Here is an 18,998-nt window from a genome sequence, read left to right as displayed (position 1 = left end):
TAGGTCCACTATGATGGGCATAACTTCCCTCATTTCGTGCAACACATTATATTTACGTTTAATTGTGTAGCCCAACAGAGCCCATTTTGCTGGTACTTTTTTCTCATTTTTTAGGTTGTGAGTTCCGACAGAAGAAGCTCTTCTTTTGCCCTCTAATCATAATAGAACCCCCCCCGGGGGAGCTTATAAGAGCGAATTTCTTCAAGCAAAAAAAAAAGTATATAAATAAATCAATAAAAGGAAATTACTGTCGCAAAATTAATGAGTAGAGATAAGTGTAGATGTCTATTCATCTCCAAAATGATACATTGGAACATTTGTTTTCTAGAAAAAATTCATTGGCACATTCTTGTGGTTTTTTAATTAGCTCATCTATGAAGGTGCTCGTTCATATATTTGAATTACTAAATTCACGTATTCGTGTTTTATTTTTAAGGCGACATATTTTTTGGGATATAAATTTTTGAAATACAACTTGAAAAGATTTTATTTTATATTCCAAAGGACGGTGATTTTATTTTCAATGGCCAATAAATAAGAGAAGGCAAATCAATCTTCCCAAACGTTTCTTCTTTTCTTTAAGAAAAAAAAAAAAGTGTCATTGGAGAAAGAATCGATCATGCGACCACGGACAGTTGGCCCGTGAGAATACCAGAAATGAAGGCTGCTCATAGTCATAATAGTTAGCCCGTGATCGCCCTGAATATACTTAGGGGAAAACATATATATACACTCAGCTACTTGAGCAGGTGGAAAAAGTAGTGGGAGGGAGGATATACACCCGACCGTAGTATGGATATACTTAGGAAGGTGTGTGAAACATGAACATGACGACAGTCTCAATAAATCCAAAGGCCCTGAGGACGGACAGTCATGATGCACAGCACGACACATCGCTAATTTCGAGTGGACCCACTTTGATGATGAGTTCCGGAAATGGACCCCATCACACGGCTTTCTTTTTTCGGACGGCTAAAATGATAAATATGGAATTAACTGTACGTATCAATCTTAACCATTTCGTTGACAACAGTACTCCCTCCGTCCCATTTTAATATTATTATTTTTCTTTTTCGTCTGTCCCAAATTATAATTCACTTTTTCATTAAAAAATATAATAATCTTTCAAATTATCTAAAATACTCTTATTAAATATCTTGTTATTAATACATTATTATTAAATACTAACCCACTATATTAAATATATTAAATTTTTTCAATACTAACCCATTAACTGTAACTGATATTAATTGACACTCTTCGTGATTAACACAAGAATATTTAAGAAAATTATTAATCTAAATTTATATTTCCAACCAAATTAATTACACTTTCTTAATCTGTATGAAAAAAAAAAAAAATCAATACTAACAAAACGAGACGAGAGGAGCAGCGTATTACGAAAAAACATGAAGTTGAGGAGGTTTTAATCGATCGAATAAATAAAAGGTAGAAATCTCAAAACGAAGTGAACTACGGTCGAGATTGATTTTAGGCATGCACGACGACACCAATTGCTGTCAAATAAACGGACGAGATTATTGTCTTGTTTTAGAGGGGTAGGATGGTTTAACATAACCGAAGGAAGGAGCATAGTAATAATATGTTGGCCGAAGAAGATCGGACATAATAGATTCTTTGCTTTAATATGATGTAGTAAGCTAGAATTTGCTTTTCCTTTTTTCGGTTTTCTCCGGTCTATGAGATTATATGTCATCAAACAAAAAGCAACTAAAAGTTAGAAGATTAGCATTTAGCGCTTCTAATGACACTACTGGACATCTCATTCTTTACAGCCCTACCAACATGCAATACTATAGCTATATATATATATATATATATATTATGACCCAACTGCATAGCTAAAGAGCGGCATCTTTTATTTTTTTCTCTGTGCTTCGAACCCGCCTTCCTTTCTTGTAATCTTCTTGAAAATACCTGCATAATCAGAATTTTATAAAATTAGAATCAAAAGATCAGAATCTATAACCAAAAAGATTCAAAAGAGATTAGAATCTATGACCAATAAAAAATCGAAGGAAGATTACCAAAAAAAAAAAAAAAAAAAAAAAATTGAAAGAAGACAAGAATCTGTGAACAGGTTTAGCTACAGAAGATCGGGGTTTGAACCTTGGAAGTTATCATCTAAGGATATAGTTTCCAACCGAATTAGAATTCTTTCTGGGATGACTTGTCAAACCTTATCTTATCTGTGATGTTCTCCGCAAATGACAAAACACCATCAATTTAAGATTCATTTAAGGAGCTACGAAGACTTGATGTCCTCGAAATCCAGTCCCACAGATTTCTACCCCCAACAAAAGTCTAGGCCGTATATGCGGGGGCCCCCCACGATAAATGTACAATTAATTTATTTACTTCCCTTAATTGGTGGAAATAAATAAGTGCACATGCCTCATAATTATGGAAACTGAAATGAAAATGAAGCAGCATTGGTATATAAATAGAACAAAATTAAAGTGCTCATCCAAGAAGAAAAATTCCTAGTTATTTTTTTTTAAAAAAAAAAATCAAGAAAATCAAGAATTCAACACTCGTAAAAATGGAAAACATTCCAAATTTTCTGCCTTTCGAATCTTTACTTTGTAACTTTCCTTCTTGTCAAATACAAAAACGAGAAGTCTTCTACCTATTGAGTAACTGAAAATTTAAAGGTCATGGAATTGGAAGTGACGTACAAAAAAGCGAGAGTAACTTTTCATAAAGCAAAGGATCCCGTGTTAAACTTGTCCCATATGCTTACCTGAGTATGTATACTAAAATTCAACCCACAGCATCAATCAAAAGCAGTTCTGAACGATATCTATAGTGGAATTTTTCCTTGTACCGATCGAACAAGTGAAGAAGAAATTAGATATAGTCTTAGGCTACTCTCAGCGACTTAATGCTACGCGTCGCAATGAGTTTGATCCTTAATCTCACACCCGCTCAATTAGGAACTATCAAAACCAAGAAGCACAGCAAGGAAAACTTTAATAACTTGAGATTTTAAGATAATCACAAGGAAAGAGTTAGCGTAATTCATTAACTTAACGCGGCTTTTACCAGTCAACCCGGCCAAAAAAGGGAAGCACGAAGGGAATTGAAAAGGAAAAAAAACCCTGTAAAAAACAAAAGAGAAACTGAAACCGAGAACATGAAAGAAGATACAGCTCCCCCCCCCACCCCCAAAAAATAGCCAATCCGGTGGAAAAAAGAGCGAAGCAACACTGACCATCTTGTTTGCAGTCCGGTGGATCTTCAAAGAGGGAGAGAGAAAGCTGTTTATGAGCCAATCCAATGTCAAAAAGAATGAGACCAGACTTCGGATCATCAACAATGATATCTTTAACCGGCACCCACAGAAAAAGCTCTTCCTGAGAGAAGCCCTCAACTCCAGTGAGCCCTCCATAAGTAAGATTAGCCCTGACCACGCTTTCATAGAAAGCCATGGTATCAAACTTGGTTAGACAAGGGCCTTCGAGAAAGACTTCAAGGAGTCCATTCTCTGAAAGCGTGTACGACTTCACGTCCTTTGGGAGGAGTCCCGCTGGCAAGCCTCTGGTTTTGAGGAGGTCATGGATGGACAAGGGGTGAGAAGAAGGGAGAGAGATGAAGAGGACGAGGAATCCTAGGGAAACTAGAAAGCGATGTTGAGGGGAGCGAGCCATGAACGAACCAACCAACAAATGAAAGAAGGAAAGAGAATAATTGTGTTTAAGAAAAGATACAAGAGAGAAGGAGACGCTTTAGGGAAATATGGAGGGAGCTTGGAAGGTATATAGACTGTTTAAAAGAAACACTAAACGGGGCTTATTAGTGATTTTACTCATTTGTCCTTGCTCGTGGGGACTTGAATACTGACTGGTGGTTGGCCATGCATATCAATTAGTATATTTTTGGCTAGTAGGACCTGTAAATGCTAAACGGCCTTTAATCAATTTTGTGGGGACTTGGTGAGGGGGAGGGGGGACACTGGTCTTGATATTTTTTAACGACTTGTACATTTTTCATTATTACATTTTTTTGTACACTTTGCGGTACTGTATCTCTTGTTTTCAAAAGTTGTTCGGGTTTGGTAGATGAGTGAAGCTGATACTTTTAGATTTTAATTTGTAATTTCATGTGTTACATGCACTCAACCTTCTTAACATATGCATTGGTATAATATCTATATGAAAGTGGCAATTGCCATGTGAAATCGTGAATTACTATACATTTGTAGAATTAGAGCTTGTCTCATTAATAATAGGTGCTTAATAGTGAGGAGGGGTTTTAAATAGAAGGAGTAGCAATAAAAGTAAGCGTATACCTTTAAATCATAAATTGAGTAGATATAGGCAAATCCTTAGCATTATTACAAAGTTTCAAATAATAAATTTGACAAATGGAAATTATGATCCAAAATATCTCTGTCGCCGATTGGCATTTTTGTAAGCTTAATGGTCACTAAGACTCTTTTTGGGTTATAGATCGGGAGTTCAAATCTCACATGTAATGAAAAAAATTTAAAGGAAATGTTAGAGTTCATCTTTAGTCTAGTCAACTCTATATATCTGTCTTTTTAGACTTCTCTTCCCTATATAATGTAACAAATTAGATTATAAAAATATTATCGTTACTGTAAAAAAAAAAAAAAAAAAAAAAGACTAGCATTTTTGCACATAATATGGCACTTGCTTTTGTCGTTTTATATTGATGTGATTTACGTGTTTTATATTGTCTTTGCATCTTCACATTCAACTATTAAATACCTCAACGACAAATACTTGTTATAGCTCTTTTAGTTCATGACAGTGGATAACTTTTTTTTTTTTTTTTTGATACTCAGTGGATAACTAACTTTTTTTTTTTATATTCAGTTATAGCTGTTTGGTTTTTTTTTTTTTTTTTTATATCAGTTCATGCAAGTGGATAACTAACATATGTGTACTTTTATGTATGCAAATTATTCAAAACACTCCAAAACTTCGCTACCAAATGTGTGCACTTTCGTCATAAAAAGTGAAGTGAGAGAGTATTTGGTGCAAATCCCACAAAGAGTTACCATTTTTTGAAAGATTAAAGTCCCAATTATGCGTATAAATCCTGAAAAAAGAATGGGGAAGAGAGCGTGGAAACTTACGATGAGAATGAGATTCGACAAGTATGGAGACACCGGTCAAACGACGGCAGATGATCGTGTTGGGATGAACAAATAAAACAGGTGTATTATTATTATTGAGAATCTCGGGGATTTGAATTTTGTCGTAGAAAGTGACAATTCAAAAAAAGTCACTGAGGTGAAAAATCGATATGAAAGTTTAACTTCATATCAATTAATACGGTACAGTAAATGAAGTCAGCATTCTTAAAGTACTTCACCCCAAATGAAGATAATATCAAACAGACATAACTTTTAACAAAAAAAAAAAAAAGAAAAGAAAAGGGGAAAGGCTAGAGTCAAGAAAGTCCGAAAGGTGAAAGAAATTCATCATCATCACAATCGAAGGAAAGAAGATATATATACCATGGATCACGAACTTTATTGACGCATCTCCATGTTTTTATTTTCCGCAACATACAAGTCTCAGTTTAAAGGATTAAGGCCTCTACAATTATGAGTAACAATTGCAGGTTAAAAGGACTACATCAAATCAATAGATGTATACACAGGAACAATAATTGTATACATCTAGCAAATAATTGTAGAACAACGATTGTTTTGGTTGCATTCTTAATTTAGAGCTGTGTACAAAAGTCAATTACAACCATTAAATTCAAAAGAGTATACGATTTATACCCTGAATTGCACTTGGCAATTATACTTTCTATTTAAGAGACATACACACACATACATGTGTACATACACATTTCATACGAAGATTTTCTAACTAGTGTGAAATGTGAATGCATATTGGTCGGCAGACATGATACACAATTCTGCATCCTAAATGCACAATCCGATGCGTTTGGAAAAAAAAAAAAAAAAAAAAGAGTCAATTGCCGTTTACCATTTCTGCCACTGACGAGAGGAAAAGAGCTGGAATGGGTATAGCAGTAAGCAGCGTCCTGGGGACAGAAGCTTTAATGGGCAATTATCAGCCAAAGCCACGCGGGACCTATGCATGCTTTGTGCGACCGCTTATCCATGTAGTAAGTATGATTTGAGATATGGATGGGGCCGGCCAATTGAACTGAAAGAAACGGGACAATTTGGTTAAAAACGCAGCATTAGGTCGCCGACTTGCATTTGCATCAGCAATTTTTGATTACGTGCTAGTACATTGCTCAGTCTATGGTATTAAACGATGAGATAGCGAGCAGGGATTAGCCTACCCATGGGATGAATTTTGGCTCCTTGGATGGGAGGGGAATTGAGACATCTGGAAGTGACTCAGAATTTGATTTTAGAATGCATGGGATTTTGATATTCAACACTTTTTGCATACAAGTAGAAATTTTGTCAGTTGGTGTGGCAGATGTTAGCTTGTATTTTGCCAGTATAGTTTCTGCATATTTTTAAAATTTTTTCTTTTACGTGGACTAGTAAAATTGATCTATATTGCCTGAGAATGGAAATATTTTGAAGCAAAAAACACTAGTAGTACGATCAATCCATTTGAAGGAATGCAGTTGATCAATTTTAATCGAAGTTTAGCTAGTAATGGAAAATCGTTTAAAACGTCTCTTATATTTTGTAAAATGATTTTTTTCGTCTCTCACATTTAAAAGTGTAATTTTACGTACTTATAAATTTGCATTAGTCAAATTTGGTTCCTACTCAAGTTTCGGACTAATTTTTTGTCGGAATTCATCACGTGCCTTGCATATAATCATTTTTTTGGGGACAAAATTATCAAATCAGATTTTATATAATCTAATCTATAGTCCATTACATTTCACAAAATAAATTGTTTCGTCCCTTACATTTAACAAAATGAATTTTTTCATCACTTACATTGCATAAAATAAAATTTTTATCCCTCATTGACCATGTGTATGAATAGTTTTTTTTTTTAAATTTATGAATATATCTATTTGATTTCATCTTGACAGTACGAATAGCATATAATATATCTCTATTTGATTTCATCTAAACAGACTAATTGTAGTTCTACACATGTTATTCAATAGATATATACATGGGTTTAAATCTAACAATTTTATTTTAAGCCTATATATATATATATATATATATTTGATTTCATCATGTGAATCTATTCAATATTTGTGACATTTTCTCTTTTGGTAATAATTCATTTATTGAGTTGTGTAATAAAACCATCTAATTAATCAGTCTTAATTCGAATTCTATAGTTATATTAACAAATTGCAGTTTAACTTCGAAATTTATACTTGCTACCTTTAAGACCAACAATTGAATTTTTTGTCTTGTGATTGTTTTAAAACTTGAAAGCGTCAATCGCTTACTTCTTTTTGTCATACATTTTCTTTGTTTATTTTTTCTGTTCAAATTTAATTCAATATAAACACTTGATAATATTTAGAATTAAATGTCTTATTTGTTCTCAACTTTTAAGTAAAAAGAAATGAATATGAGTGAAAAACTAACAATTTTTTAAACCCATGTATATATCTGTTTAATTTCACTTGAACATTACGTTTAGACGAAATCAAATAAAGATATATTGCATGCTATTCGTATTGTTCAGATAAAATTAAATAGATATATACATGAGTTTAAAAAAAAATTATTCATATGCGTGATTAATGAGGGATGAAAAAATTATTTTATAAAATGTGAGGGATGAAAAAATTCATTTTGTGAGATGTGAGGGATTATGGATCGGATTATGTAAATTTTGATTTGACAATTTTATCTTTAAAAAATGATCACGCGTGAGGCATGTGGTGGATTCCGACCAAAAACTAGTTGGAAATCTAAATAGAGATCAAATTTGACCAACGTGGATTTGCAAGGGATGTAAAAGTACACTTTTAAAAGTGAAGGACGAAAAAAGTTATTTTAAAAAATATGAGGGACGTTTTGAATGATTTTTTCTAATTTTAAGTTAAAGTAGAAAGATTTAAGCATCAATTAATCGAAAAAGAGTAAACCTTTGGTTCATAGGATTCTCTGATGCAAAAAGAGAGAAAATATTCGAGATGTAATATCTACATCACGGGGCTACTGCACCATATTATGCTGTATGACACGTACGCTGGTATTGGGTCTGAGAAAAAGATTTAGCACAAGAACTATGAAAGATCGTCCTCGTCCAAATAGTGGCTGATGTCTGAAGCGTTCATGACATTATTTGCCGATGGAAGACGCAAGACGAAAAAGCATATATTATTATTATTATTATTATTTGCCTTTGACCAGGGCCATAGACAGGGGCCACAGGTCTCTCCTTCCCCTTTATCGGATGGCATGCAGCGGCGTGTCCCTGCTACTGATGAGACCCTTTACCAGCTACCACTTCCATTCTAATGTCTTTACTCACAAAGTCGTAGCCTGCTGGTCGATCACGAGTTCGTTTCTCCAAAATAAAAAAATCTCAAGAGTGTGAACTAGGGTAGATGATTACTAATTCGCATGCATGCAGATCATGTAATGTTCGGTGGGATAATATCAGAAACCTCCCCTTAGGTTTCTTTTAATATCACTTGATACCCCTAAGGTTTCAAAAATATCACTTACCTCCCTTACTTTAGTTATTTGTGTAACAAAATTTTTAAAAACCCTAAACTATCCTTTCACTTACTAAATAAAAATATTCCTAAGTCACTTTGTTCACTTCAAGAAAACCATCACTTCAAAAGCAATCTCTTGTAGTACTACCACATCACAATGCTATACCCCATAAAAATATAAATTTGAAAAATAAAAATGATTTTTGAAAAGAAATACATTTGTATTAATTCGATATGCTCAAAATCGATTTCTTATGAATTTACATTTTTTCCACCATCTTCTTAACCCTTGCTCAAACCATTAAATTATACCAATTATTATAAAAATCAACTCAAAATAAGCAAATATATAGTACCCCACTTTATCACAATCACAAAAAGTAAAAAGATAAATAAAATTTAATTTATTATCATTTATAATATAATATTGCATATTCATCAAAAAAATATGAGTAAGAGAGAATGATGGAGATAAGGGAAAAAAAGAAGAAAGTGACTTCCATTTCTTTTTTTTTTTAATTTTGAGCTTCATTTATTTAATATGTTGTAAATTATGTGTTAAGTGAGGGTTAGTATAGTCTTTTTATAATTATTAGGGGAGGTAAGTGATATATCTAAAACCTCAAGGGTGCTAAGTGATATTAAGAGAAACCTCAAGGGAGGTTTCTGATATTATCCCAATGTTCGGTAGTCAAGCCTAAACTGATATGACTGCGTTCGTACAAAACTCAGATGCAATCGCCGTCAAGTTTAACTGTTGCTTTGATGTTCCGTATTCTACATTTGTCGCTGATTCACCATCAGACCGTTTAATTATCAGTCGGCATGATGAAACGTTAATTCATGATGACAGAGAAAAAGGTAGAAAAAGAGAACCCAAAAATTAAAAATTTAAAAAAAAAAAAAAATCGGGGATGAATCCATAGTACGAGGGCCACGTTCTATGGCTGCGCCTTGGACTCAGATAGGTGACAATTTTCAGCATTATTTTTCAGCTTCAAAAGCTTCTGCTTCGCTTTGATCCACAACTTCTTTGCCCCGTGGGATGCATTTATTTTGAAGGTGTAACTTCGAACAAATTTCTGCCTTCTAATTGCTGCATGATTAATTTTTTTTTGTAGGGCTATTCCTGACGGGAGAAAAAGGGGATGAGCACTCCAACTTGCTTTGGTGACCCAATTTCTTCTCCAAGAATTCTCTATCGGATTGAAAAGTCCAGGGATGATGACGATCAAGCTTTATGGCTCCATCCGTAACGGGAGCTTCAGCTGCTAAACCCCCTGCAGCCATGTAATTCCAGCACATCATCTTCTAGTTTACTTCTCCCAGGCTTTACGGGATGGATGGATGGATGGTTGTCTCCTTGATTAGTTTGTTCTCATGATTTGCTTGTTTGGAGAATTGCTGGTTCCTTAATTATGAAGTTTACGTACAAGTGATCATCCCTAATTGGATTTGGAATCGTTCTTAGAATAGGACGGGGAATGTTTCCTAATCCTTGTAAACCTGGGCTACCTATAACTGGGAGGAAAATTTAAATAATAAATTTGTTAACATGAATTACTGGACGTGTTTTTGCTCCTGAAGAGTACTGTACCAAGAGTATAACATGAATTACTGGATGTGTTTTTTATTATGAGGTGATTAAAATAATTCCATTGCAAATTGCTAAAACTTTTAAAATAATTCCATTATGACATCTCAACTATACCAATTTGACAAATCAGAAAAATAAAATACCGCTCACATACATTCGAAATAATGAAATTTTGTGTACGTTTGTAGTTCATCATGGTTACACTTCTAAACTCTAATTGATGCAGGTTTATGTACTGTTTCATTCCTTCTCCTGCAAGGTAGGCAAGAAGACAAGTGAGATGTGACTCAAAATAAAAAAAATATATATGAAATAATTTGTTACATTTTTCCGCTGCCAGACTTCAACCTGGATTCCTTTTTAAATACGTTTTTTTTTTAATTTTTGTTGATAATATATCATACCTTTAGTAAATCTGCATTACTGATAAAAAATGAATCATAATGCAATAGATTTGAAACACAATAACAGATACTACATATCAGTTGGGATCCTCTATGCCACTGTTCGATGTCAAATCCAGTGCCAATCCCACTTGTCACGTGATGGTAGAAGAAATTTAAATAAACAGGGCACTTGGCATAAATACAGAAGTGACGCTGAGGATCCCGTGTGATTAATACTAGGCCTGATCTTGTATTATATTTAGCGGCTATGAATGCATACAACATGTGCAAGAATTAAAGATCAAATTCAAATTGGATGGGGTGACATGCATCCATATCTATTAATGTGCAGTTACTATATACAAAATTAACTCTTAAAACTATGTGCATCGAATTGGCATAATATTAATCTTAGTGTGCGCGTCATTCTTGCACAGGGCCATGCTAATATTATTCTCTGTGTGATTCCAATTTTATCCGATGTCCCCGAACGGACTTAATCCTAGTGACTGTATACATATTCCCATTAAAAAGCCCAGGGATGAAGCCTCAATGTCTCTAACTGATTAATTGTGATTAAAAAGCTATTCACATTTTTCTCAAATCGGACGTAAACTTTTCCCAGTAGACGTAATCTTCAAGTTGTTAAACAGCATTCCTTTTATTTTTTTTTTTAAACATTCTTGTTTTGAGTTAACAGTGATACCCTGGGTTAATATAGTCAACATGCATTATCGTTTATGAAAAGAATCTTACAAGCGTCGTGCTGAAAATTCGTCTCTCTAACTCTGCATCTTATTGTGCAAGGGGCATAATCTAGTTCAGGAGATCAATAGTGGTGGCTGCTACGTGATGGAATATTCCTGTGGGTCAATTTTGGAAGAATTGGACCATTATTTGATGCTAGCTTGGGAGATTCGAATTGTTTATCGAGGCTCTAAGATTGTAATAGTCATATCATTTTGTGAGCTAGCAACGCAGGCGGCAGAACAAGATTCATTTCTTTCCGCGAAAAAACCAGGCTGATGAGCTTGAGGAAGAGCCCCTTCATTACCTAACATCATAACCACAGCAGACATGTTGGGTCTATCTTCTGGATATTGTTGAACACACAACAGACCAACATGGATTGATCGTAATACATCTGTTAAACAAGTGCAGTAGTTTCCTAGGCTCTCGTCAACTAGTTCCAATGACCTTCCTTCTTTGTATAGTTTCCACGCCTGCACAACGAAATCGGATTAGGAGACTTACAATTTCATGCTTAGGGCACCAAAACACCTGCGATAATTATAGATTACCAATGCAAAACTCACATGGCCTAGAAGGCTGTGGTGGTGACCAGGGTGGACAAATGCATTATTTTTCTGACCACTGACAATCTCAAGTATTGTCACTCCAAAACTAAATACATCAGATTTTACTGAAAAACGGCCTTGCATTGCATACTCTGGTGACATGTAGCCACTGCATCAAGAAAGCAAAAAATCAAGACTAAGTGGTGATAGAAGTAGAAATGATCAATTTATGAAGTTTTCAATGGATATGCTTACTATGTTCCAGCTACTCGGTCTGTCCTAGCTCCAGTCTCATTACCTATGAAACTTCTAGCCGTTCCAAAATCTGATATCTTTGGGTTCATTGTGTCATCTAGCAAAATGTTGCTAGCCTTTAGGTCTCTATGGATAATTCTCAGTCGTGAATCTTCATGAAGATATAAAAGTCCCCGAGCTATACCATTAATTATGTTGAATCGCTGAGGCCAATCAAGCAATCTGCTTCGTGCTGGATCTGCACCAAGTTTAGGTCTTTCTTATTCTGACTCCAAATAAACATGCTTGAATGGGCAAGGAAAGGATCTCAAATCAATCAAATGACTCGATCCTTGGAGATTACGGTGAATCGCCAGCACCGTGTTATTAAAGTACTAACAAGGGGGCAAAGAGGAATGGTTAGTTTAAGCTGAATTAAGTTGGAAGATAGTTTGAAGCTGTACCAAATATAAAGGAATCCAGGCTTCGGTTGTGCATGAATTCATAGATCAGCATCTTTTCTTCTCCCTGAATGCAGCAACCTAACATTTTAACAAGATTTCGATGTTGGAGCTTGGTGATGTATATAACTTCGTTCTTGAACTCATCAAGCCCTTGAGTGGAAGTTTTTGAAAGTCGCTTCACTGCTATCTCCTGTCCATCTTCTAACACGCCCTGAGATTACAAGTTGTGCATCTCAGAATACTTCCTTTGCAATATTCCAATTAATGCAGCACCCTATTTTAGTTCCACATGAATTTTTTGCACAACAAAGTCAATATGCTACTGAGGGCGTTCTGCTTTCTCCGTGCACTTAGAATCTTTTAAAACTCACATGATGAGCACAAGAAGAAGAAGGGGGTCAAATTTGACAGATATTAACATGCAGACGAAGCGATCTACATATAGTTAAAGAAGCTAGTCAAGATTCATGGTCTTCCATCTAATGTTGGTAAGAACTTGGTATTAATTGAAGGACGAAGATCCCAAGATTGCATTATATAGTTACCTTGTAGACCGGCCCAAATCCACCCTCTCCAAGCTTATTACTGGGTAAAAAGTTGCTAGTAGCTTGAATTAGCGTGTCTAAATCAAAGAGCACCAGTTCTTCATCCTCGTAATCCTCTAACTTCCTTCCTGCAGATGAACAGTGAATTGTTTATTTGAGGAACCTTTATAAGGATGGTATCAGTTCACTTTTAGTTGACACAATATATCAATCTGCTTACCTTCTTTTTTCTGCTTCAAATACTTCTTCCGTTTGCGATATAGTGTAAGGCTCAGGCCTAAAAGAAGCACTCCGCTCGATAGTGATACACCGACTATACGTGTTACTCTTGTCCTCCAGCTAAAGCCGTTGCGAGATACTGCCAAAAGCCAGAAGAAAAAAATGAAAATTGTATTTGCAGGATATTCTCAAAAGTAAACAAGCGCACATATTCCTTCTAAAGCCTATAGGCTGACAACTGTTGCCACTTTCCTTGCCTATTTCTATAATATTCATAATTTTGTCTTTGTCCAAATTAGCCTACTTTCTTGTAGATAGAACTATACTATGAACATGTTGTTGATTACACTCATCTAGACATCTAGCGGTACATCTTATTCTATTGTATTACTTCTGTTAACTTTTGGTTTTCAAAAAGTATGAATTGACTTTTATTACTTTCTTAATCAAAAGCCTCACCTAATTCAGTTGAAGCCAGCCTAATGTAGACATCTTGCCCTTGAGAATTCTCTCTGATGTCAATGAACTGTTCAAACCAAAGCAAGCAGCCGCTTCCTCCATCACGTGCATCTGGATTTGCATAAGCCGTACAAGAGCAATTCTTCAAGCAGAGAGTCTTGCAATCTTCAAGAGCCATATCTCCACTGTACCAGGTATTTTTTGTTTCTGGAAACGTAAAAACAGAATACTTCAAGAAACCGTTTTCATCTCCGTTCTCGCAATTCAGGGGCGTCCTCCTGATACACCCACCTGACCAATCTTTCTTAACCCATCGATGAGGATATTTTGGTTGAAATCCTTCCAAACATCCACATATTGGATCATTTGCAATATTGCAAGCACCATATGGTCCACACAGTCCATAAGAATCACAGGTATTATTTGGTATATTAAAGTGAAGGACCCAGCCTTCTCTTTCATCATCGAATAGTAACCAATTCTGTGCAACACCACTTTGATTTAATACAAACCTTGAAGCAAAAGAATTCAGGAGTTGATAGCTGAAATACAACTCTCTCTGGTTATAAACTAGAGCAAACGAGTATACAGGATTTTTCCCAGTATTTGGAGCCCCACTATAATCCACAGTTTCAATGCCAGTCCAAGGTAATCCTCGACTTATCACAATAGGGCCCTTTCTCAGCACGTGTTCCGCATATCCAGTAATATCTGTGCGATATGTAAACTCGCCAGGTGCTGGATCATTCTCGTTCTTCCAAGATGTCAGATAGAACTCCTGGCCGGTTTCCAAGTTCCAACCAAGCTTCATGCCAGGTAAAAGTGTATCAGTTGGATGATCGAAACTCTGCCAGAGAAAATTATCCGAATTTTCACCTTCCGAATCTTTCAGGATAAAATTCCCAGAATCTAAAAGCTGAGCAAACGGATTCTGCGCAGGTCTGGACAAATTTGTAGACCAGATGATGTTATTAGCATAATCTAAAAGAGTCAACTGTCCGGACTTAGCAACCTTCAAGATGCCTGATGCATTGGTAAGTGGAGCCCCTCTGTTGGCAACCCATACCACGGTTGTGGAAGATATGTTGTTATACCATATACCTACGTATCGGCTGCTGGAATTGCCTGGGCTGAAAAATCCCAGTTCAAAATTTCCACCTGAGGAAGTGATGGTTTCACCATCTCGGAGTGGTTCAGTGGTGGTTATTGTGTCAACTGCATTGCAAACGTGTGATCTGCAAAGTACTAGAATAAAGGAGAAGAAGAGGAAGGGAAATCTTTCCGACTCTCTTCTCAACTTGATTCTTGGTGGAAATTGAAAGAACATAACATATCCTTTCTGTTTGTGGCTCATCTTTATAATGAGATTGAGCACGTATAATATATAGGACACTTTGAGAATAGCTCCTTCTCTCACAATTTCTCTACTTAGGGAGAAGTACTTGTGGTTATCTACAAAAAGTTTTGGAATCAAAATCACATCTTTAAATAGCAACTGTGAAGTGGAATTTTGTGGAATAATATTTTATCATGCATGCAGGACCAGAGTTATGGATAAATGTTTTTTTCACAGGAGCAAGACTTTTCCCCGAGTCATATAAGAATTTCAGCCCTGAGAGATTTACGTAAAGGTTGTTGCATGCCCGGGGTGTCAGGCGCAGCCGATAGATTTGAAGCTTTAAGCAGAATGAATTCTGGGTCGATATTGCTGCGGGCTGCCGCCTGATTAGAATGCTCACCGTGAGATTTTCCATTTTGGAATGATGTCCTAATTCAGGGTATTGAATTCGTTTCTGCTCCTTCCCCCTCCAAGTGTATATATTATATTAACCCATGCATGCTTTTGAAGATTCGACGAGAAATATTTCCTGTATACAGTCTATGGATGCTTTGAAGATTGACGGGGATAATTTCGATTTCTTTTTCTAATGTAGATATTTAACATTAAAATTCTAGATATTGGTCAAGCGTTCTAGCTCTTTGGTATGAAACCTCCTTGTCACACATCTCCAGCTGAAAGAAATTAGATAAAAACTACCTCTATGGGACGGAATATCGTGATATCTATTACTATCTAACATGTTTTGTAGTTGATTTTCTACTTGACTTTGGTCTTGAATTATATCAGATTACTGCTAGCTATTGGAGTAATTGTGTTAGTTTTGACGTTTCTACGTTTCTATCGAGCACCAATTGCTAATTTAGTCATCCGACTCTGTTATTCTTCTTTCTGCCTCCTTGCATGAAAAGCACTATATTTATGGGGTGGTTATATATGCTTAGGATAATCTTCCTTTCCGTTGCACAATACTTATCCCACCACATTTGGCTTTGCTGTGGCAGTGTTCTGATCTTAAAAAAAAATTCAGAGAGTACTATATTTGAAGCCTCTTCAGTCAAAACCAAGATTGCGTACGTACTAATTCTCAACTTTTCCTTATACATATTACCTCTGTTTTGAAACTCGGACCGGACCGGCCGGTCGAACCGGTCGAACCGAGAACCGGCCAGGTAGCCGGTCCGAGTCTTATTTAAAAACCGAAAATTTAAAATCCGGTCAAAGCCGGTCAAAAACCGGGTTTGATCGGGTTTGACCGGAAAAAAATCGGTTAACAGTAATTTTTTTTAAAAAAAAATTCAAACTTTATAATATTATGTTTTGACCCCCTAAATTGTTAAAACTTATCGATATACCTCAAATATTTGATACTTTATAAATATTGTCCTAAAATTTGATGTTATTTTTCAATTAAACTCATAATTTTAATTCTAAACTTGTTAATATTTATTAAATAATATAAATTGCTACTTAATTGTTCTAATTTCTTTATATTTTCTTGTTAAATATATTTGAAATATCAAATATATATGAATATACCTTTATTAATATCAATATATTATTAGATATTATAAATATAATATTTTAATTTTTAAATAATTTTTATTTATGACGTCATCCGGTTCGACCCTTATCGACCCCCGGTCGAACCCATTGACCCCTGACCCCTGACCTTGGCCGAGTCGCTATCCGGTCCGGTTCTGAAAACATAGCATATTATTGACGTTTTATCGCCTTGGAGTTCACTTCATAGTTGTTCGGTTTTCATCTCTTTTTTTTTTTTTCTCTTGAAAAATATGAAAGAGTCAAATTAGGAACCGTGATTTGAATTTTAGCCCACAACTTTTTAATTTGAGGGCTTTATTCTAACCTGAAAAGTAGAGAAAACAGTGAACTTTTGAGTGCCAAAAATCTATACAAAAAAATAGAAGTTGAGATAAAACAAGGACGCAGTCCCGCAGGTGGCATGAGAATGGATACCTGTGTTTGTTTCTTCTTTTTTTTTTTTTTAAACTAACATTTTGTAATGTGGTTTGGCAGAAATATGTATTATAACATTAATTCATTAAGGCATGTGAAATAAAGTGAAAATTGAACGCGTGAAGAATAATAATTTGGAATTATAGCTGGTAAAATAAAAAATGAAAATTGACAGGGTGACAATAAAAACAGGAATGAAGAGCCTAGTGATGGCAACGAGGTGGATTTAGGGCAGGGGAGGGCTGCCCACTACTTCCCCCGGCCCCATCCCCGCCCCGCCCTGCTTCCCCTGCAGGTGCTTCCGTGGGGTTAATAAAAATTTATTATATAATTTTATTGTAATCATGTTTTAGCAAATATTTAAGTATTAAAATATCAATATATTATCAAATCATTATTCATTGTAATTTTACAATTGAAACTCATAAAAATAATCAAACAAAAACTATTTGAATACAATACAATATAATGAAACAAATACAACTAAAGTAGTCAAATTTTCATTTTTGAAATAAATACAATCACTAAGTTATTATTGTATTTTTTTTGAGAAAAAAGTGTTATTGTGTTAAGTGTAATTAAGGATTTAGGATAAATATATTTGTAAATTTAGTACAACTAATTAAGTAATTTCTATTAGTAAACATGTATAATTATTAGTATAATTGATAACATCAAGTATATTACATATATATTATAAAATACTTATAACTAATAATATCATTATTATAAGTTTATACCTAATTAAATTAAATATTATACACACATACACATATATATTAATGGGTGGCGGGGTGGGAGTATACTCCTCCGCCCCCCATTAGCTTCCCTGGCACCCGCCCCAATTGCCATCCTTAGAAACGCCATAAAATTTCTTCTCGGATGTTGCTGTCTATGGTTGATCAATTTAATGTATAAAAGTGTAATGCTCTTTTTTTTTTTTAATGTTGAGAAGTAATTCTAATTGCTGCAAGATCAATCACTTGTTTTGATTTTTCTACTTAATAAGTGGCATATTAGTCGTGTTTAAGTATATTTAATAGGAAGGCACGCACAGGAAATAAGAAAACATAAAGCAGTTTTAATTGTAGAAAAGGAAAATTAGAAAGTAGACAAAAGCAATTAAAATGGGCTACATTCAGAACCTAAAAGCTGAAGATGCAAGAAAGAAAATGGGCCACAACACAACACAACACAACACAACTAAAGGGCAGATGGGTAAAAGGGACAATCAACCCTCGGTAATAATGAGGTACCACAACTACGATGTGAAATTGTCCCAATAGTCCAATAGTCAAGACGGAAGGCGGAAGAAAGGCGCCTCCAACTTGAAGCAATATGTTATTGAAATACATCCCCTCAGGTGGACCTGGATTTCATTTATTTTCAAGACAAATATCAGAATTAACAAACATTACTCTGATTGCTTCCTCTTCGCAGTCGGCTGGCAGCAGACCTAGCTAGGCCCACATAGGAAATGGACTGAGAGATCTCTTGGGCTCTCTTAAATTGGGCTTAGAACAAGTAAGTTTTTTTTCTGGAACAAGTAAAGTATGTTCGCCGCACGAATATCGTACATATGCCCTTCGGGCTTGGTCTAATGGTTGAAGTTGTTAAAGATGGAGTCTTAGGTTCCTGGTTTGAACTTTGCTGCCAGCAAGTTATGGAGGATGGAAAATAATTTGCGAAATCTACTCCCTGCAGGACATTCTTAAAAAAAGAAAAAAGAAAAAGAAAACACAGGAGTAATAGGTAATCAATCGCATTAATTAATAATTTAATACCTAAATTTGTGGATATAAGTCTATGCGGTGGAGGGCATAGCATAGCATACCAT

At 35.1% G+C, this 18,998-nt stretch overlaps 1 protein-coding gene, 1 non-coding gene and 1 pseudogene across 2 annotated transcripts; all 3 read right to left on the bottom strand.

The window, feature by feature from the left end:
- Positions 1-1,620: 1,620 nt before the first annotated feature.
- On the bottom strand, positions 1,621-3,771 carry LOC113688829 (uncharacterized). Its single transcript, XM_027206628.2, has 2 exons — positions 3,236-3,771; positions 1,621-1,938 (listed from the first exon to the last, which is right to left on the bottom strand). The coding sequence occupies exons 1-2, from the start codon at positions 3,669-3,671 to the stop codon at positions 1,880-1,882; spliced, it is 495 nt and encodes a 164-aa protein (XP_027062429.1). The 5' UTR covers positions 3,672-3,771; the 3' UTR covers positions 1,621-1,879.
- A 7,243-nt stretch (positions 3,772-11,014) lies between these two features.
- LOC113691227 (U6 spliceosomal RNA) lies at positions 11,015-11,119 on the bottom strand. The gene has a single exon (XR_003448636.1). It is a non-coding gene; the product is annotated as a U6 spliceosomal RNA (small nuclear RNA).
- A 430-nt stretch (positions 11,120-11,549) lies between these two features.
- On the bottom strand, positions 11,550-15,196 carry LOC113691081 (G-type lectin S-receptor-like serine/threonine-protein kinase At4g27290; annotated as a pseudogene).
- Positions 15,197-18,998: the final 3,802 nt, after the last annotated feature.

This window comes from Coffea arabica, chromosome 5c (genome assembly GCF_036785885.1).
Source record: "Coffea arabica cultivar ET-39 chromosome 5c, Coffea Arabica ET-39 HiFi, whole genome shotgun sequence".
NCBI classification, from domain to species: Eukaryota; Viridiplantae; Streptophyta; class Magnoliopsida; order Gentianales; family Rubiaceae; genus Coffea; species Coffea arabica.
Note: the sequence above shows the minus strand (reverse complement) of the source record. Positions and strands in the feature narration are given on the sequence as shown.

Excerpts from the sequence above, each read along its gene's own strand:
- LOC113688829 (XM_027206628.2), bottom strand. The coding sequence starts at position 3,671 with ATGGCTCGCTCCCCTCAACATCGCTTTCTAGTTTCCCTAGGATTCCTC. Across the intron at positions 1,939-3,235 it reads ACCGGACTGCAAACAAGATG|GTATTTTCAAGAAGATTACA; the intron begins GTCAGTGTTGCT and ends CTGATTATGCAG.